At 36.0% G+C, this 18475-nt stretch overlaps 1 protein-coding gene and 1 non-coding gene across 2 annotated transcripts; one reads left to right on the top strand and one right to left on the bottom strand.

Moving 5' to 3' along the window:
• Nucleotides 1–252: 252 nt before the first annotated feature.
• LOC147480275 (uncharacterized) lies at nucleotides 253–7890 on the bottom strand. The gene is given in 4 exon segments (XM_086580364.1): nucleotides 253–2264; nucleotides 3010–3545; nucleotides 5541–6647; nucleotides 6650–7890. Coding segments are annotated over 2 exon segments (1818 nt in total). The 5' UTR covers nucleotides 7487–7890; the 3' UTR covers nucleotides 253–2264; nucleotides 3010–3545; nucleotides 5541–5666.
• An 839-nt stretch (nucleotides 7891–8729) lies between these two features.
• LOC147480276 (U1 spliceosomal RNA) lies at nucleotides 8730–8888 on the top strand. The gene has a single exon (XR_015207071.1). It is a non-coding gene; the product is annotated as a U1 spliceosomal RNA (small nuclear RNA).
• Nucleotides 8889–18475: the final 9587 nt, after the last annotated feature.

Raw genomic sequence — 18475 nt, forward strand, 5'->3', positions numbered from 1 at the left:
ATTGAAACATTCGTTTTAGGTGAGCATATATTATTGATGCAGAACTGCCTGTCTGAGTTTGCATCCATTTGCTAAAAATATTACACTGAGCTGCGACCAAAAGCACGTCATATATCAGGAATCTTCCTAGTTCTAGATTAGGAAATGATTCTGGATTCAGGTTTTGTCAAATCCTCGATCAATGTTTTTTATTTTTTATCTTGTTCTTAGAATGGTTTTTATTCTTTTAGATTAGTGCCTCAGTGAAAATAATTTAACCAAGAAAATATCTAGAACACTAATTTTAATCTTGGCCTGCCAAAAACGTGTCTACCAAAAAAGAAGTACAAAAGATGGATCAGAATGTGCTGTGTTTTACGATCTCGGCTCAAAATAGAACAAATAAAAGCTCAAAACCTTGTTGCAACTATTTACTGTAGGAGTCTTTGATGACCAAAAATTATCTCATATTTTTTGTGTTGCTATACTTTTTGCAAAGCTATTTAGCCCGGATTCTGATGGTCACACTTCTTGCCGGAAAATATTACGAGTTGAAGAAACTGGCTTTGCTTAGTATGTAGGCTCGTCATCACCTGCCATGTTGACAACAATCTTTGGCTCAAACTCGGCTGGTGGAAGAGTCCAATTTGCTTGCTTTTCGCCACCAATGTCCTTCAGCGACCCGCCATCAGAAGCCTTGGAATAGAAACAAGCAAGGATGAGAAATGTCAAGGACAATAGGCCTAGTATAGCTGCTAGATCACTAAGAATATAGGGAAGTGGTGAAGTCCAACGCCAAGATCCATCACTGGTGGCAGGGGATGTGCTTTGTAGTAGTACCACCTCCATTGTGTTATCTCTTATGCTTCCCTTCCCTCTGATTCGGAGATGTAGCTGATAGGGTATAAAACTCAATATGCATAAAAAGGAGAAAAGGTGCGTATGGGACATGCATTGGCAAATGATTTTAAATTCGTTTTGAAATTGAGGACTACACTCATTAAATACTGGTTCATTGGTTCATCAAGCTCCTTTAGTCGAGGATTACCACTATACATGTTCTTTCAGCTCAATTATGTGCCTGTTTGAGAATTTTCCTTTTCTTGATATGGAATTACCAATAACTCTTTCGATCTCTTCTTTCAGGAAAATATGGACACTTCCAATTTTGTTCATACAGCCAAACCGCTTGCATAAAAGATTAGATACCTACCGTGAACGTAAAACTGAATAACCACAAAGAATATTGATATCTATCTACATGCACTTGCAAGTTAGGTCACCGCAGAGTATTGGGGGGCTCAAATTTAATACATGTGTGTCCTCATTAATCACTTGATAATTGAAAATATGTTAGTTGTTGCCTAGTAAGTACTAAGTAGTAACTATACCTTGCTTGAAAGCCAAGCGGGGCCAATAGCTGAGTGTATTCCCATGCAGATTTGTACCTGGTACCTTTGCTTTTTGCAAAATTTAGCGGTTGTCAGTTAAGCTGTTTTTCAGACCAGATTTCAGTTCAGGTCGGCTGATTTCAAACTTGGGAACAAATTCTAAATATAATGTACTACTGTACTAGATTCCTAGAGTTATTCTAAACTCTCATTATTAGGAGGAAAATTGAATAAACAAAGTGCACAGATCCCATGACAAATTAACTCACTCATCGCTGAGGTAATAGAGGTGACGATCAAAGACAACCTACCAGACTAATGTTGCGTTTTAAAAAGTAAACAAGGCTGAGTACAATAATTCAAGTTCCAATATGCCCTTGACAGATAATTTAATGAGTAAATCTAGTGTGCGCAGGAGAGAGAAAGTGAGGGTGAATCTGGGCCACTCATACACATAAGTTGAGGGTGTATTGCTCCACAAGGTACTGGATCTATGTCCTCTTAGGCCTGCCCAGCTATACACCCTGCGCATACTAGAAGTCCTCTAATTTAATTATGTTCAAAAAATTTGACCCCTTTCAGAAGACTAAATGCCTCTTCATTTGATGGTAACTTCTGGTTGGTATTCTTCTATCAAAACGAGACAAAAAAAAAAAAAAATGCATTATGCCACCACTGATGATCTGACAAAATGCTACCACCCCTTTGCAATTACATTATCAGTGCCCCTGTTACTCACTATTACCAAAGAAAAAACTCCAAAACGTTTTATTTACCTGAATCTCAAATGCATATAAGAATTCTTTATTTGCTTTTTGTGTTAGAAAGGTTTTCACCAAATTAAGCTGGGAATAATAAGTATGCTTCATGTTTGCAACATCCTCCTTGCATCACCTAGACAGAGACAATCAGAAGCATGTTAAACTAAACCAATTGAAACAATATTCTTTCAAATTATACTCATTCAGGGGGATACTTACATACTGGCAGACATTAACCAACATTACAGGCATAAATTTGTCGCAACAATCCAGAATACAGTTTACATGGCGTGAACAACACAGTTATTTCCTGAACAAGTGAATATTTGACCTGGATAAGTGATTTCCAATTAGAATACAAGTCTACAACACAGTTTTCTCAACACACTTTCCTATTGTCTCTGGTGTTTACGCATCTTATGAGGCTAGAAGTGAAGAAAGAACACCAAAGTTGCAACTCATTATTGACCCTATGTCGGTATGCTTAAGTTTTTACATGTATTTCAATGTCCGTCAGGGATATGCTTGGAAACATCCCTTGTCTAGTTACATAGGTTTACTTCACATAACCTGTAAATAGAGGGAACTTGTAATGTAGATGTGTAATGAAAATTGACAAGAAACTGTTATAGGCTAATCAGGCCTTCTCTTAAACAGACATGTCCGTTGACAGACATGTTCTTGGGAAGCTTATGTGTCTTGGAAAGCTTATACAGTGTCGTCCAAAACTTTTTAATTGATGGCTTATTAACTTGTTTAACAGACGACACTATATAAGCTTTCGAAGAACAACGGACATGTCCATTTAAGAGAATTCTTATAGCACATCTTTGGTTAACTAATTAAGCAAAAAAAATTAGAAGAGTCAACACACTTACCAGATTAGGAGAATTCGTATTTAGAGATAGCTTGCCAAGGATATTCTTCAATTCAGTCTGCCTAACCTTGTGAATATATTTGTAAAGCTGTTCAAGGTGGATTTGCCTCACCACAGAATTGTGCAGGTTTGGACACTGAAGTTGTTCTCCTTTCCTTCAAAAGAATTCGTATTTAGAGATAGCTTGCCAAGGACATTCTTCAATTCAGTCTGCCTAACCTTGTGAATATATTTGTAAAGCTGTTCAAGGTGGATTTGCCTCACCACAGAATTGTGCATGTTTGGACACTGAAGTCGTTCTCCTTCCCTTCAAAAGACCCGGTATTGCCCCCTTTCCTCCAAGAGTGCCACGTGACAATCTACTCAATTATTAAGGTATTGTTCCTTGACTTCACTTAACACATGCATATGAGCATGACTGCACAACTCTGAAGTACAAGCAACTAAAGTCTGCACCTAATTCCCCTGGTTCACCAATTCAACTCCATGATGCTCAATTTTACGGAAGTCAAACCATGGTACTCAACTTCAATGTACCTAGCAAAAAAAGGGGAAACAGTTGATGCATCAACAAGTTACATTAAGACTTCAGTTGGACCAGGTAGGAGTATCAACATATTTGCACAGATCTTAGTGGAATAAAATTTGATGGAGAAAAGCAGCGCAAGCAACATATATGAACATTTGACCTTTTTTATGGTATATATTCAAACGTGGTTAGTGACTTGGTATTTCGTTGTATTTGATTAATTTATTAACATTTATGTGTGTATGTTTCTCTATTTTGAACACACACACTAAAACTAGCACACACTATAGATACCAACTCTTAAGTAATAGCACTGATTATATAGGGCAAGTTTTTGAATTTTAACGCATCATTAGTCACCAATCATTATCATGAGCATAATGATCTTCCCAACTATATGCTGTTGGTAACATGGTTTTCCTCCTCTTAAATATTGATATTTCTTTTATTAAAATATAATTACTTGTGATAATAACATTGATATTTGTTTGCAATATTACCCAGTCCAAGTAGCAAGAAGCAAATCGACCACACACAAGCACCCCGAGTTCCCCATATTACAAAGACCTACTCATCATGAAGTCTCACGGATTTTACATCCTTAACTGAAGGATTCACACAAGCCCAATTGAATGGAACATCATTGACTTCCACAGCCAACTTATCCTCAAGTTTCTTCAAGTGTCCATACAATCACATAAGGAAGATGGTCTGCTAGCATTTGGCTATGTTGGAAAGTGGAGCCAAAATGATATTATTCCCCAGGCCTCCTTGATATTTGACCTAAGAGTCGAGCACCAAGGCAACAATCAAGTACGCTGGATCTTAAGCACTACTTTAACTGACATTGTTGTTGCTCTTCTTTTGTCCTCTAGAACCAACATGTATGTTCTTCTTCTACACTACAGTTGCAATTATTCTTTATTGCACATTGGCAAACCCAAATCAATCATCTCTCCTTCATTTTTATACCTATTTGGGCTACTCTGAAATTCTCCCAACTGAGTTCAGTTCTAATTCTGCACTTTTTTATTTTAATATCCTCAAGAAATATGTTACTCCGAATTATAGTCGGTCTTTTTTTTTTTTTTTTTTTAATCCGAATTATAGCTAGTCTTTTTTTTTTTTTTTTTAAAAAAAAAAATTAGACCATTACAACCATCTCTTGTTTATGTTAATACCCATTGGGACTACTGTATTGTCTCAGTTGAGTTTGATTCTCTTTTGTCCTTTGTTGTTCTACTCACCCAGATTGATATTTTCATTTCAGTGACCTCATCCCCCACGCATATCTTTCCAGGCTGCTACTTAGAGCTTACTGCCAGCATTCTAAGCCTTTCCCCCCTGTATACACATTTTTCCTAGTCACTCTAGTAAAGGCTGCTACTAGGCCCTTTGGGCCTTTCCAATTCACTCAACTTCTTATGTTAGTGAATACCCAAAACATACATGATTTGGTCCTCAATATTCAATATCAGACGTATCTGAACTCAACGTATCATCTATTCTTCAAGTAAGATCTCAGCACACTCTTGTTTTGTACTCTCCCAAATCCCAACAAAATGTGAATTTCAATGGACTCTTCCTACTCCCAAAACAGGCTAAAGCACCAGTGAACAGACATAGAGGACATCTTTCACTTGATTATATCTGTCATTCTTTTCAACCTAATCTATCTTTTCTACTAGGCTAACAGAATTCAGATATATATAAGAAGTTTTCAAAGGAGAGAAAACAGTAAATCAATTCCAACAAAAAGTAATTCCTTAGTAATGTATACTTCTTAATCATTGAAATCAATCAGTAACTTTCTTGGTTCTTAAGTTGCTTCGATGCATTCAAGGAAAGATTAATATAGATTTGGTAAAATATCAAGTAGAAATCAGTAGAACATTCAACTCTGGAGAACTCATGACACTGAATTTAGATAATATGATAACTAAAAGAAAAAACACGATTGAAATAATATATGAAAGTAATCAAAGCATTAAGATCAAACTCACCAAAATGGTTCTCAGATCAGAAGGCAGCAAGAGGGAGGAGGAACCCCAAATAGCAAGAAATCCGATTCCAATTCATGTCTTTTGCATCTTCGCACTCGTAAGTTTTAACTTTTAAAAAACTTCAGGCTATCTATGCTCACTAGGGGTCTTATCAATAAGACATTTCTCAATAGCTTCATCACAAAGCTCAAGGGTCATCTGCATGTTCCCCTCATCATAGTTTAGATCAAGAAAAATGTTGTATATTTCCTTGTCTGCAACCAAGCCTTCTGTTCTCATCTGTTCAAACAGTTTCCGAGCCTCTTCCATTCTCTTCTTTTTTAAAAGTCCCCTAATGAGGGCATTGTAGGAACTGGCTCTGAGACCAAATCCCTTTCCAACCATCTCACTGTGGAAGTAGCATGCCTCCTTCATGTTCCTTGCTTTTGAATGCCCCTCTATTAATATGTTATAGGTGTTATTGTTCGGCACCACCCCTTGCCCACACATTCCTCTATAAACTTTGGTGGTGGCCTTCATATTATTTCCGATGCAATACTGCTTCATAAGAGAATTGTAGGTGGTTGCGTTAGGCATGATGCCCTTCTCTAACATCCAGCTTAGTAGTCTCTCACCATCTTCTAGCATCCCTGACATACAAAATCCATTCATTAGTACATTAAACGTCACAATTGTTGGTTGAAGCCCTTTATCTAGCATCTCACGAAGGAGCTCATGGGCTCTAACCATCTGACCAGATTTGCAATGAGCATCCATTAACGTAGTATAAGTAAAAGTGTCCGGGCGCAGCCCAGTTGCCTCCATATCATCCATGATCTTAACTGCCTGCCCTATATTTCCTGATTTGCAAAGACCATTAATAAGTGAGTTGTACGTAACAACATTCAACTCCAGACCCTTCCCACACATCTCATGAAGAAGTTCGTTTGCAGTTTCCAACTCCCCATGCTTACAGAGACCATCGGCCAGTGCAGTGTAAGTCACAACATTAGGGGTCAATCCCATCTGAATCATCTGGTTGTGAAGATCAAAAGCCTCTTTTAGCTCACCCACTTTGCAGTAACCATCAATAAGGGTGGTATATGTTACTTCATCTGGTATCAATCCTTCCTATGGAGCATTTCATCAAAGAACCTATTTGCTTCAACCATTTTCCCACTTCGACAAAGACCACAAATCACAGCAGTATATGCTATAGTATCAGGAATAACCCGCCTACTTTGCATTTCACTGAAAAGCCTGTATGCAGCAGGTAAATTCCCAACCTTGCAAAATCCATCAATAAGAGTTGTGTATACTATATTATCTAGAACCATGCCATGACTCATCATCTCTCTTAACACTCTCTCAGCTTCCACAACCTTATCATTCTTACACAATACAAGAATAATACTACTATAAGTAAATTGGTTTGGCTTCAAACCTTTCACACGCATTTCTCTTACAAGTTCCAGTGCCTTTTGAAGCTCCCCCAAATGACAATATCCATCAATTACAGTACTATAACTTACAACATCGGGACCACATCCCTTTGATTCCATCTCACCAAAAAGAGCCAATGCCTCTTCTACTCTCTCTAATTTACATAGAGCATGCATCATAATATTATATGACACAACATTCCAACAAACACCCAATTCAGGAAACTCACTAAAAATCTTCCCTACAATGTCACTCCCATTCGGACAATTCGATAAACGAGATAAAAGAAAATTACAAGAATCAACAGACAAAACAACACCATAACTCAACATTTTATCAAAAAACTTCCTTGCCTCATCAAACAACCCAACCTCAACAAGTACTTTGAAAAACAAATCAAATACAAAAACATCAGAACCCCAGTCTTTATAAGTGTACACCAAGCATTCGACAAAACTCCCCAAAGAAACCTCAATATTCAATATGGGCTTTCTCCAAAACTCTTGAATAAGTTGATACCCCATTGCATTCTTTGAAGCAACAGTAATATGTATAACTATACACCTAGCTTCTAAGAAAGTAGGTTCTCTACGTAAACATAACCATTCATAAAAGTTTATAACTAAACGACATTCATTTTTATTTTAAGTAGTACCCAAATAAGATGGTCAGGTTTAAACTTAGACTCAAAGGGCTTTAACACACGGTGTAATGGTTCAGTACGACGTTGTTTTATTGAAGTGAATATGTTTTGAACTAGTTCAGTGTCTTTGATAGTTGGTTTTTTAGGTGAGTAAGTCGGAAATGGTCTTCTTCGTATTGAGGATGGGTTTATGGAATGGCGCCTGATTGTTAACGTGAATGGACAAATGTTTTGGAGAAGATAGGCATACTTCTTATTCATGTATGCAAAAATGAGACCATTTGAATTTTTGTTTTGCAAAGGTTTCTTATTTTTTTTTACTATTTATATGTTGAGTTTGAAGTCAGCTTTGAGTGTTGACCTCTATTTGGTCTCACCAAATTAGTCACGTTCGCTTCTTGCATTAAACGAGCTCGAGCGTATTCGAGTTTTAGTATGTTCAGGCTCGGTGCGTTTGCTAAACAAGTTAGCCTTAAAATCTGTTCAAGCTCGGGTCATATAGTGATATAGATTTATGAATTTGCTCGAGCTAGCTATAAGCAGTTTGGTTAAGTTCCGTTTCTATGATGACAAACCCATGGTAGTATGGTACTAATCCAAGCACTATTGATTATGTATAAGACCGCAACTTATTTGTGAAATGCATCCCTGGTGAGCAAGCAGAGGCGTTCTTTGTTTTCTACTTCAGTACTTCCTAGCGGTTATGTAACATGAGTTTTGCATTGTCACTTTCGATGAAACATCTTTCATTGACAGTCAGTGTATACAACATGGATGCTCCATTGGGCAAATTTACCAAGAAAAAACTACTTGGTATAGAGGCAAATTGGCTGGGAAGTTATATTCTCAGGGTGTGTAATCAGGTTGGTCATGATCCAACTGAGCGTTGCCAGTTGAACAAGGCAATGAACTTCCTACTAAAGAAAGGACCATAAAGTTAGAACCCGAGTTTTGGAATTTGTTATTTGGCAATGTGGTTACCCAAGGTGGGATCTGATCATATTTAGTGTTATGCACACACTCAGTTCATGAAATAGAAACGAAGGTTTAGTCCCACATGGGGCGGCAAGAGTGTAACACCTAAAGATGGAGCTATAAAATCATGTTGAGATGCGCCTATAAACATACTTACCTGGACGGGGTCAATGGGCGATCAAGAAGGTTCATGGCCTAGGTTCGTGACCTCCATTGCACTCAGGAGGGGTGCTGGCCTAAGATATCTCCAAGTGGGATAGTCTATGTCATAATTTGTTGTAGGGGGGTACGCGTTCGCGCGGCCCCTACCCCCTACCAAATCAAAGTTTAAATTTTAATGTATTTGAAAATTTCTCTGAGCTACTGGATTATTTGAATTAAATTCAGATCTAATTAAACTTTTTATTTTAAGAATTTAAAAACAATTTGATACGTGAAAATCTAACTCTAGTTTACAACAAAGTTAAAACTTGAAAGTGCCCTGGATCACTAAGTTCTCAAAATAATCTCCCCTAACAGAGTTGCAGGTCAATTTTCCAATTGGATTATTCACATACTTTTAAATCATTAAAAGGTGTGATCTAGCTGTAGTTGATACGTGATACCATACACGGAAAACTTGTTTCTTACTGTAAGGAGTTTCTTAGGCTGCAGCTACTCAACCGGGACGAGCAACAACAAGAGTTGAAACAGTGGGATATTGCATGACCAAATTTTGAAGGAAGGCAAAGGGGATCATCAATGCACTTGCTGAACCAGAAGTCCAGAACATAACACTGATTGGGCTTTGAGACCCATCCAAGATGGTATCAGAGTCTCATTAAGTTCCTTATGATCTTTCAACTTTGGAACTTCTACTAAGATCTGTAATCTATGGGCTAGCAAACTTGCAGCCTATGCTTTCTCACATGGACCTTTATACTTCATAGTTGTGTTAAACACCCGACTATTTGATGAGTGGACGTTTTTACATCACATTCACATACATGATAGCTGCTACCAATGTTGCACGGACGCATATACTGCACGGACACGGGGATTCAACTATATTCAAAAAAATAAGACTCGGACACAACCTGGACGCTGAAATTAAATAATATGTGTTATTATTTTTCTTGCCTAATTATTAATTATTTGTGTATTTTGATTTTTTTTACAATTATACAAAATTCAGTTAAATTGGATTTGACCTAATACTATTTATTTTTTATACGTTTTCTATTTTCAATAATACATAAAATGTATTCTGGACATTTATTAGTTATTAATTATGTAGCTTTTCGGATATTATTTTGTGAACTTGTCAGCCCTACAGCCCCAAGTCCCCAACGAACACCACATGCACACCATTATCCAGAAAAAAAGAAAGACACCACATGCACATACACTTTGACTATTGGACTCCCCCATGTGTCCCTAATCCAACGAGCCAGATCCAATTTTTTAACATCCCAATCCAACAGTTAAGGTTCATCTTCTCAATTATCTTCTTCTTCGTTGTTTCCACTAACTACCCACCACCGACATCTCCACACACCACCGACATCTCCACACACCACCATCCCACTACAACTCGATCTTCTCCTAAAACTTAATATTTCAATAACTCCAAACACAAACCTCACCTCCAATTCACCACCACCACTTGCCCCACTTCTTTTCTGACTTTGGTTTTATATTTGACCCGTGTCCTGATTTTGGTTGACTTGCGTCCTACCCGCGTTCTGACCTACGTTCATCGCAATTGACTATGTCTTGACCATGTTGACCGTGTCGGACACGCGTCCGTCCCCGTATCCGCGTCCGACGCGGACATAGGCCTTTGATAACTGTGTCCGTGTATTAGAGGCTGCTACCAATTCAGAGGCACAGAACTAAGCTGAATCGGTGAACACAATTAGCACGAACTCAACTAAATGCCCAAAACTAAGCCCAACCACAATCAAATTATGTCATCTTCGAACTTGAGCAGTATTGAGTTAATGCCCATCACTCAACGATAATTTCATTTCGATAGTGTGAGTATATCGCACTAAATTTATTGATTACACATTCAAGAACACTTTCAAGTTTTAACATATACTCTTGGAAGTTTTACAGTTTTCTAGCTTTACCTCCCCCCCATACCACATCACATCCAAGTCAACCATGCTTGACTGTTATCTTTTTGGTCAATACATGTAAAAAGACTTCATTGTCTTTTGCCCTTTTAACAGTTTTCTAGCTTTACCCCCAGAACTTAGGCCAATTAGCTTTACCCCCCCTAGTTCTTTCATCTAGAGGTTTACCCCCCCTCCTACCCAAGAACACAATACATCCAAGTCAACCAAGATTGACTGTTATATTTTTGGTCAATATATGTAAAAAGACTCTAATGCCTTTTTCTAGGTATAATTACAGAAATATTCTGTGACTTCGGCAAAAACAAAATTGGAATTCAAATAATCTAGGACACATGTCATGATCTTGTGAACTTTATCCTAAGCCTACCACCACCAAATTTATCAAATGACATCCACACCCTTAACATTATTAAATTACATAATTATCCTAATTGTAGCATCATCTTCTCCAAGCCATACACCACTACCACCACCACAACTTAAAAGACACAATTAAGCCTCAATTTAGCTAAACCTTAATTTTTTTAACTTCAATTTAGTTTAAATACCAACTAAAGGGTATTCTCCTTCACCAAATTCGTCATTTGGAAACCAAATTAGAAGGTGGAAGTGTTTGAAGTTTGTTCAATACAACATCTGAAAAGCTAATGGTTTTCTCCTACCTTGTATGAATCAATAAGTTATAGTTTAATGTTTGGGGTTAAGTTTAATTATACTAAATACAGTTTGGAGCTAATTGAAAACTTGTTGATCTTTTATGCAATTTCAACCGTTGGATAGACTTGAGGAGATGATAACACGTGTCTTAGCTGAGTTTAAACTTCTAAGAGGGTCTTTGAGGAAGTCATGGGATATATATGTCATTGTACAAGCAAAGGGCAATTATAACACCCGGCTATTTTTATTTATTATTTTTATAATATATATAATTAATAATAATAATAATAATAAACAAAAATAAAAAAGATAAAGATTAGAAAGAGATAGGGTAAAAAGGATAAACTCCATTCCCTATTTTTCGAGGGTTTTGAAAATAGGAGTTTATATGGAGAGTTTTAACAGAGGGAGGGAGTTTTACACAGTGGAAAAGAGAGAAAGGCGAAGATTACTGGGATTGCTTTATGACGATTGTTGCGTGGCATTTTTCGTTCTCAAGTTTATATTCATTCACGTCGCTCGTAAACACAACAGAAGTGAGTAGATATTTTTATATACGGATTGAAACGTGATTTAAAATGTATGGATTACCTTCGAGATTTTTGGTAAATATATGTACTGTCGGTAATTTATCTTTAGTTTTTACTGTTTAAATAAAGAAAAATAATCATATATACGAATATACGAACAACAGTTGTTTCGCGTATATAGAAATCAAATAATGAACTCATGCGGATTTCCAAAATATAGATTTATGAAATCAAAAGATTTGTGCTTCATCTATATGATGTTGATTCTTGTTTAACTTTGATTGGGTTTTATTGTATAAACTGTCATTAATTGATTAGTGATTTTGGTATTGAATTGTTTTGTGTATTGATTGAACTGTTGGTTTATGTCGGTCGGTTGTTGGTTGAATGGGATACGTTGGTTAATGTTTAGGGGTGCTGTTGAAGCTCCGAAGTGGTGTTAATGGCGGTCAAGATTGAATTTTTGAGGAGTAATGGAATTGAATTTGGTTAGTGGCAATGGTTTGGGTTTTTGAGGGGGAGTAAAACTGAATGGTTTTTGTGTGGTGGTTGGGTGGGGGTGGTTGGTGGTTGTATTCGGTGGAGGTGGCGAGGTGTGAGGAAGAAGAAGAAGAAGGTAGCAATGTTGTTCCTATTTTTGTTGGGCTTGGGTTGAAATACTTGTGGGCTTAAGTGGTTTCTTTTAGATAATCCCTTATGGGCTTAAGTTTTAGTTGGGCTTGGGCGAAATAAGACATGTGGGCCTAAGTTTTGTTGAGTTGGGACTGATCAGTTTTTGTGTGGACTAGGCCTGTTGAGTTTGAGTGGACCGGATTCATTTAGATGGGCTTTGGGTTAGAGTTTGTTTTTGGGCTGAATCTGTGCCTAGTTTGGAATTGAGTTTTCACCTAGTTAGGGTCAGATTCAAACTCTCGCCAAAACATGAAAAAGTGAGTTTTTTAAGTCTTCTTTCCAACCCAATTGGCCTCGTCACATTCTGAGGTCTGTGGTAGTAGATATGATGTCTGGAAGTTTGGTTGACAGAAAACAGTGCGTCAGAAATCAGTTTATGTGCAGTATTCAAGTCCAGTTTTAATTTAGTTAGAGTTTGAACTAGATTTTTATGAAAACATGAAAAAATAAGATTTGGAAGTCTGCTTTCTATTCCAATTGGCCTCATCGTATTCTAAGACCTGTGGAATTAATTATGGTGGCTGGAAGTTTGACAGGCAGAAAACAGTGCGTCAGAAATCAGTTTCTACACACTGTGTTCGAGCCTAATTTTCGAACATTTAGAATAAGATTGAGTATTTTTGTAAAACATAAGAAAGTAAGTTCTGTGTGTTATCTTTTCAACCCAAAAATCCTCGATGCATTTAGACACTTGTGGAAAGTGTTGTGTCATTCATAAGATAGTTCGTCAGAAATCTAGTTTGCTAAAAATTAGGATGTTTACCGTTTTCAACCTAAGTTTTCTTCTAGATGGGTTGAGGTTGGGACTTTGAGTTCTACATGAAAAAGTAAGTATACCTATCATAGTTTTCAAATAATCAAGCGGTGTATCATTTGGATGACTATAGGATGTTGTCGAAACTTGTATAAATATGTTTATAATTATCTAATAAAGATTTGACGTGGTTTTATGCAATTATATATATTAGCATTGATGGACTTTGATTTTGACTATGTGGGTGATAAGAACTACGAAGGCTTGATTCCAATCTTGAAAGATTTGGATACGTAGGCAGCTTTGAGTAAAAGTGCAGCCACTATAATATATATTATATATTAGTTATTAGTTATTGTAATAACTATATGTGAACAATGTTAATACTTAATTGTGTACGTGATTGTGGTTGCTTAAAATGTATTCACGAGTAGGGGTGTGCTTGGGTACCCAATTACCCGAACCGGAACCATTTATAGCGGGTCTGGGTCCTAAAATGTTATACTCATTTAAAGTGGGTCTTCAAGAACCGACCCGATAAAGAACCGAACCCGTTAGAACCGAATAGTAAAAAACCGATGGGTACCCGAACCGAAACCGGAACCGATTAGTTTGATTTTGATATATAGAATTTAGTATTATATTACACTAAATAAAAACAAACCCAAACATTATTATTATATATAGTATTATATATAGTCTATATTTGTTAGGTGTAAAATTATACTAAATATATATAATATTTAGCATAATAATGAATGTGTGTTATTAAATGCATCTTTTATAATATTACATTAAATATGTGTATTATAAATATTAATAATAATATTTACGTGTCTACGTCTATACGTATAGTTGTATACTATGAATTAACTTATGCACTGTCTATATTAACTAATACATGAACGTGTACGTGCTTGATATATTACATGTATATATATTAGATAACGAATACGTGCAATGCTAACTAACAACTGTGGTACATGTGGTATTTATTCTATATATGGCGCATTACGTATAGTATAATATACATATGTTCGATTTAAAATATACACATACATATAATGTATGAGAATGTATTTAAAATATTTAGATAACTTTCAAATATTCTTATTGAATTTAGGACCATTACTTCTTATGAGAGGACAAAAATATCGATGACAAGTGTTATAGTCCCTGTAAACCAACTTTTATATTGGTTATATAACTAAAAATAATAATTTTAGCAATAAAAATATATAACCCGATAAGGAACCGAAATCGGAACCGGAACCGACTTATTTAATGGGTATGGGTCTGGGTTTTCAAAATATAGGAAAAAACCCGAAAGAACTGAACCCGATAGGAACCGCTAAAAATAGACCCAGAACCGAAACCGGTAAGAACCGACCCATGAACACCCCTATTCACGAGACATTTAACTAATGCGTTATTCCTGATTGAATCTTTTGATATCTATGATTTATATAATTAATAATAAAGTGAGTTGATTAGTTATTGTGTTTAGAATCTTTAGTAATAAATTATTGTTTGAGACGATGTTTGTTTTGTAATGAAAATATTATAATAAATGAGAACTCTTGAGTGTTAAAATCTGGTGTAAAAGTGTCCGATGAAAATTTAATGTGTCGCCCACATCTTTAGATCTCTCCATGCCTCTTTGATGAAAATAAATAAAAGGAAATTTTTATGACTAATGATGTCATGTGAAAAGCCGCCTTAGAGAGGAACTAAAACATTCGCCTTGCAGGTGGGCTGTATTCCTTGAGTGTACGGGAATGTAGATCTGAATTCCTTGAATGTGGCGGAAATGACTTAAGGTATTCATTGAATGTGCCATGAATGATCTGTTAGTATTATGATGGGTATTCCTTGAATGTGGCGGGAATGACCCAAGGTATTTATTGAATGTGCCATGAATGACCTGATATTTTGTTATGCCCAAAAGAGGCTTTGTGTATGTATATGGAAAGCCCAGAGATGGCTGTGACTCACAAGTTACGAGTTTACAAGATGAAAATATGTTTTCTGGAGGCGATATCCCCGCTTGGGACATATGTCTTGTAGTGGTACTCGGTGTGAGTGAGGCACACGGATATGTGTGATATGACAAATGTGTGTAATGCAAATCGTGAAGTAGGAACTAAAGGTTAAGCTGTGTCTTTTAATAAATGAGTCAATGAGATAATTAATAAGCAAAGTAAAATATTGATTTTACGTGTGATGGAGTTATTGTATATGATGTATATGATTTCTTATGAGAAATGTTTATGTGGTTTGTGTGAGTTGATACTCACGAGGGATGAATGTACTTATTGGTTGTGACTTTTTCCTCGTTCTCATAAGCATAGTTTGTGATTCCGAACAAAACTTCGGAATTCCGTCCAGAATTTCGATTTTTCAAAAAAACGGAATTCCGAATATAGAGTCGAAATATCTAAAATTTCGAATGTGATAGTGGTCGAAATTTAATGAATTTCGGATTTTGGATTTGTCAGAATTTCGAGAATTCCGAAATTCCGAACTATGCTCATAAGTAGACGAGTGATATTAAAGTAAAACATTGATTTTACATGTGACTAATCGAGTTATTGCATATGAATATTTATGTATTATGATATACATGATTTCTTACAAGGAAATGTATTTGTGGTTTGTGTGAGTTGATACTCACGAGGGATAAATATACTCCCTAGTGGTGATATAGTTCATCGTTTTCATCAGTAGACAAGTGGTTTTAAAGAAAAATATTGACTTTAAGTATGAGTGAGTCGTTGGATATGATTGGTGATATATTATAATATGATGCATATAATTTCTTACGAAGGAATGCGAATATGGTTAGCGTGATATGATGAATATGGTGGTGTGATATGCATGTTAGTTAATATTGGTGATATATTATGATATGATGGATATGGTGATATGATATGAATGTTAATTAATATTGGTGATATATTATGATATAATGGATATGGTGGTGTGACATGAATGTTAATATTGGCGATATATTATGCCAGATTATATATATCCATGATGGTTGCAATGAGAGTGAAATAGATATATACTATAAATGATTACGTTTGAAAAATCTAACTTTGTTTTACAAGAGGGTATGACTTATTAACTTTTTATGCAGAGACGTTGTCCTACCCTAAGACGACGTGCTGACTTAAAGGTAAAGTGTATCAAACTCATATTTAAATAAGTTATCATATGTGTATGTAATAAGTTGAATGTAAGTGGAAATTATATTGTGAGTTATTTTGGGAAGTGAGCATGATGAATACTGTTATCTAAGATTTCTTAGAAATGTATATTGGGGGTTGAAATTTTACTTGGGAAGAAACTGCATGCCGTTTTGAGAATACGGAACTAATTTGTCTTCCAAGTTGAAATGATTGAATAATATATTTCTTTATTCGAAAGATATGAGCGTATTGCTATTTTATATTTAGTCTTACTCATACTATCAGATTCAATTTGCTGACCCATGTTTGCTTTGTTTTGCAATGTGGGTGTGTTCTTGGAAACATAGATAGTGGAGTGCAGTGGATGAGGACACGTGATTTGGAGTTGCTCTTGGAGTCTTCTGGTTTAAGTTTCTCTGAATTTTACGGTTTTGTTTTGAGACAGATGTAATAGAGTTGGTTAATTTCTTTGTAGTTTAATAATGTGATGAAGAGTTGTTCTTTTTAGTTTTTTTTTGATTTTTTTTTTTTTTTTTTTTTTTTTTATTATTATGTTTGATAACAGGGTATTGGGTTTTGTTTTACCCCTGGTTTCCAGATGATTGAATATCATTGTTTTAAATATTGTCTGAAAATTTGGGGTGTGACAGCAATAAAGTCTTTTTACATGTATTGACTAAAAATATAACAGTCAATCTTGGTTGATTTGGATGTGTTGTGGTCTTGTGGGGGGGGGTTGAAACTTCTAGATGAAAGAACTGGAAGGGGGGAGGGGGGTAAAGCTAATTGGTCTAAATTCGGAGGAAGTAAAACTAGAAAACTGATAAAAGGGCAAAGGTCAATAAAATCTTTTTACATGCATTGACCAAAAAGATAACAGTTAAACATATTGACTTGGATATACTGTGGTTTTGGGGAGGTAAATGTAGAAAACAGAAAATTTAATAATAGAGTGCACATTGCACTATTGCACAGTATACTGAAGCATAATTTCACAGATAAGACAGGGGGATCACAAATAAGAAAGAGAGAAGAATAATATGAGATTTCTACGGTTAGAATCGTCTGAAAAAATGACTTTCCATTCACAAAGCACACAGATAATAATAATGCACACTGCACATGTATAGATGACTGCAGACTCGACTGCTGATCATAAAGAAAAACTTTTTACCTGTACCAAAGACCAACAAAGGCCCACCAAAAAGTAGAAAAGCCCAAATCCAGTGACACAATGCACGTGCCACCCACTCCTCTTTACATCCTCACCTTATAAAAAACTCGCGGGCATGCTAGCAAAAACAAAAAGCCATCCATTTCCTGATAACTCATCAATGAGTCCATGGCCTACAAACTGGAACTCACAGTAAGTAACTCCTATAGATGGCATGTCAATAAATTCTACATGGCATGGTTGTTTCAAAGTTGACAATCATTAAACTCAACAGTCAAAATTTTAGCCCATTGGAATGTTTTAAAGCGGGTAGAGCGCGCATCAAAAAAATAACTGCTTTGCTACGTCAGCTTCGAGTTGTCCAAAATGTTTGATGCTGACATGGTGGAAGCAGGGCTATTTAGTTTCCCATGCTCGCTTTGAAGCCCAACTTGAGTCTATTGACCTAATAAAACATTCGTGATTCTATACAAATAAAAGTTACAAAACCTTGAAGAGTAGCACAACTGGTCCGGCCTTGAGTTTGCTATCCTGTTGTCACTAATCGAGTTTCCAAAAGTACAGATATGCCACTTCAAATGGAGTAGTACGATTTACTTTTTCTATTCCGCACCAGTTCAAATGGAGTGGTATGACTTACTTTATTATTTATTTGCATTCTGAGCCAGTTCAAATAGAGTGATATGACTTTATTTTTTTTTTCTTTATTTGCATTCTAAGCCAGATGAAGTGGATTGGTTTGTTGAGGTTTTCATTCTATACCTGTAAAACCATCAGACCTATTTTTCTTATCT

This window comes from Coptis chinensis, chromosome 8 (assembly GCF_015680905.1).
Source record: "Coptis chinensis isolate HL-2020 chromosome 8, ASM1568090v1, whole genome shotgun sequence".
Lineage (NCBI taxonomy): Eukaryota > Viridiplantae > Streptophyta > Magnoliopsida > Ranunculales > Ranunculaceae > Coptis > Coptis chinensis.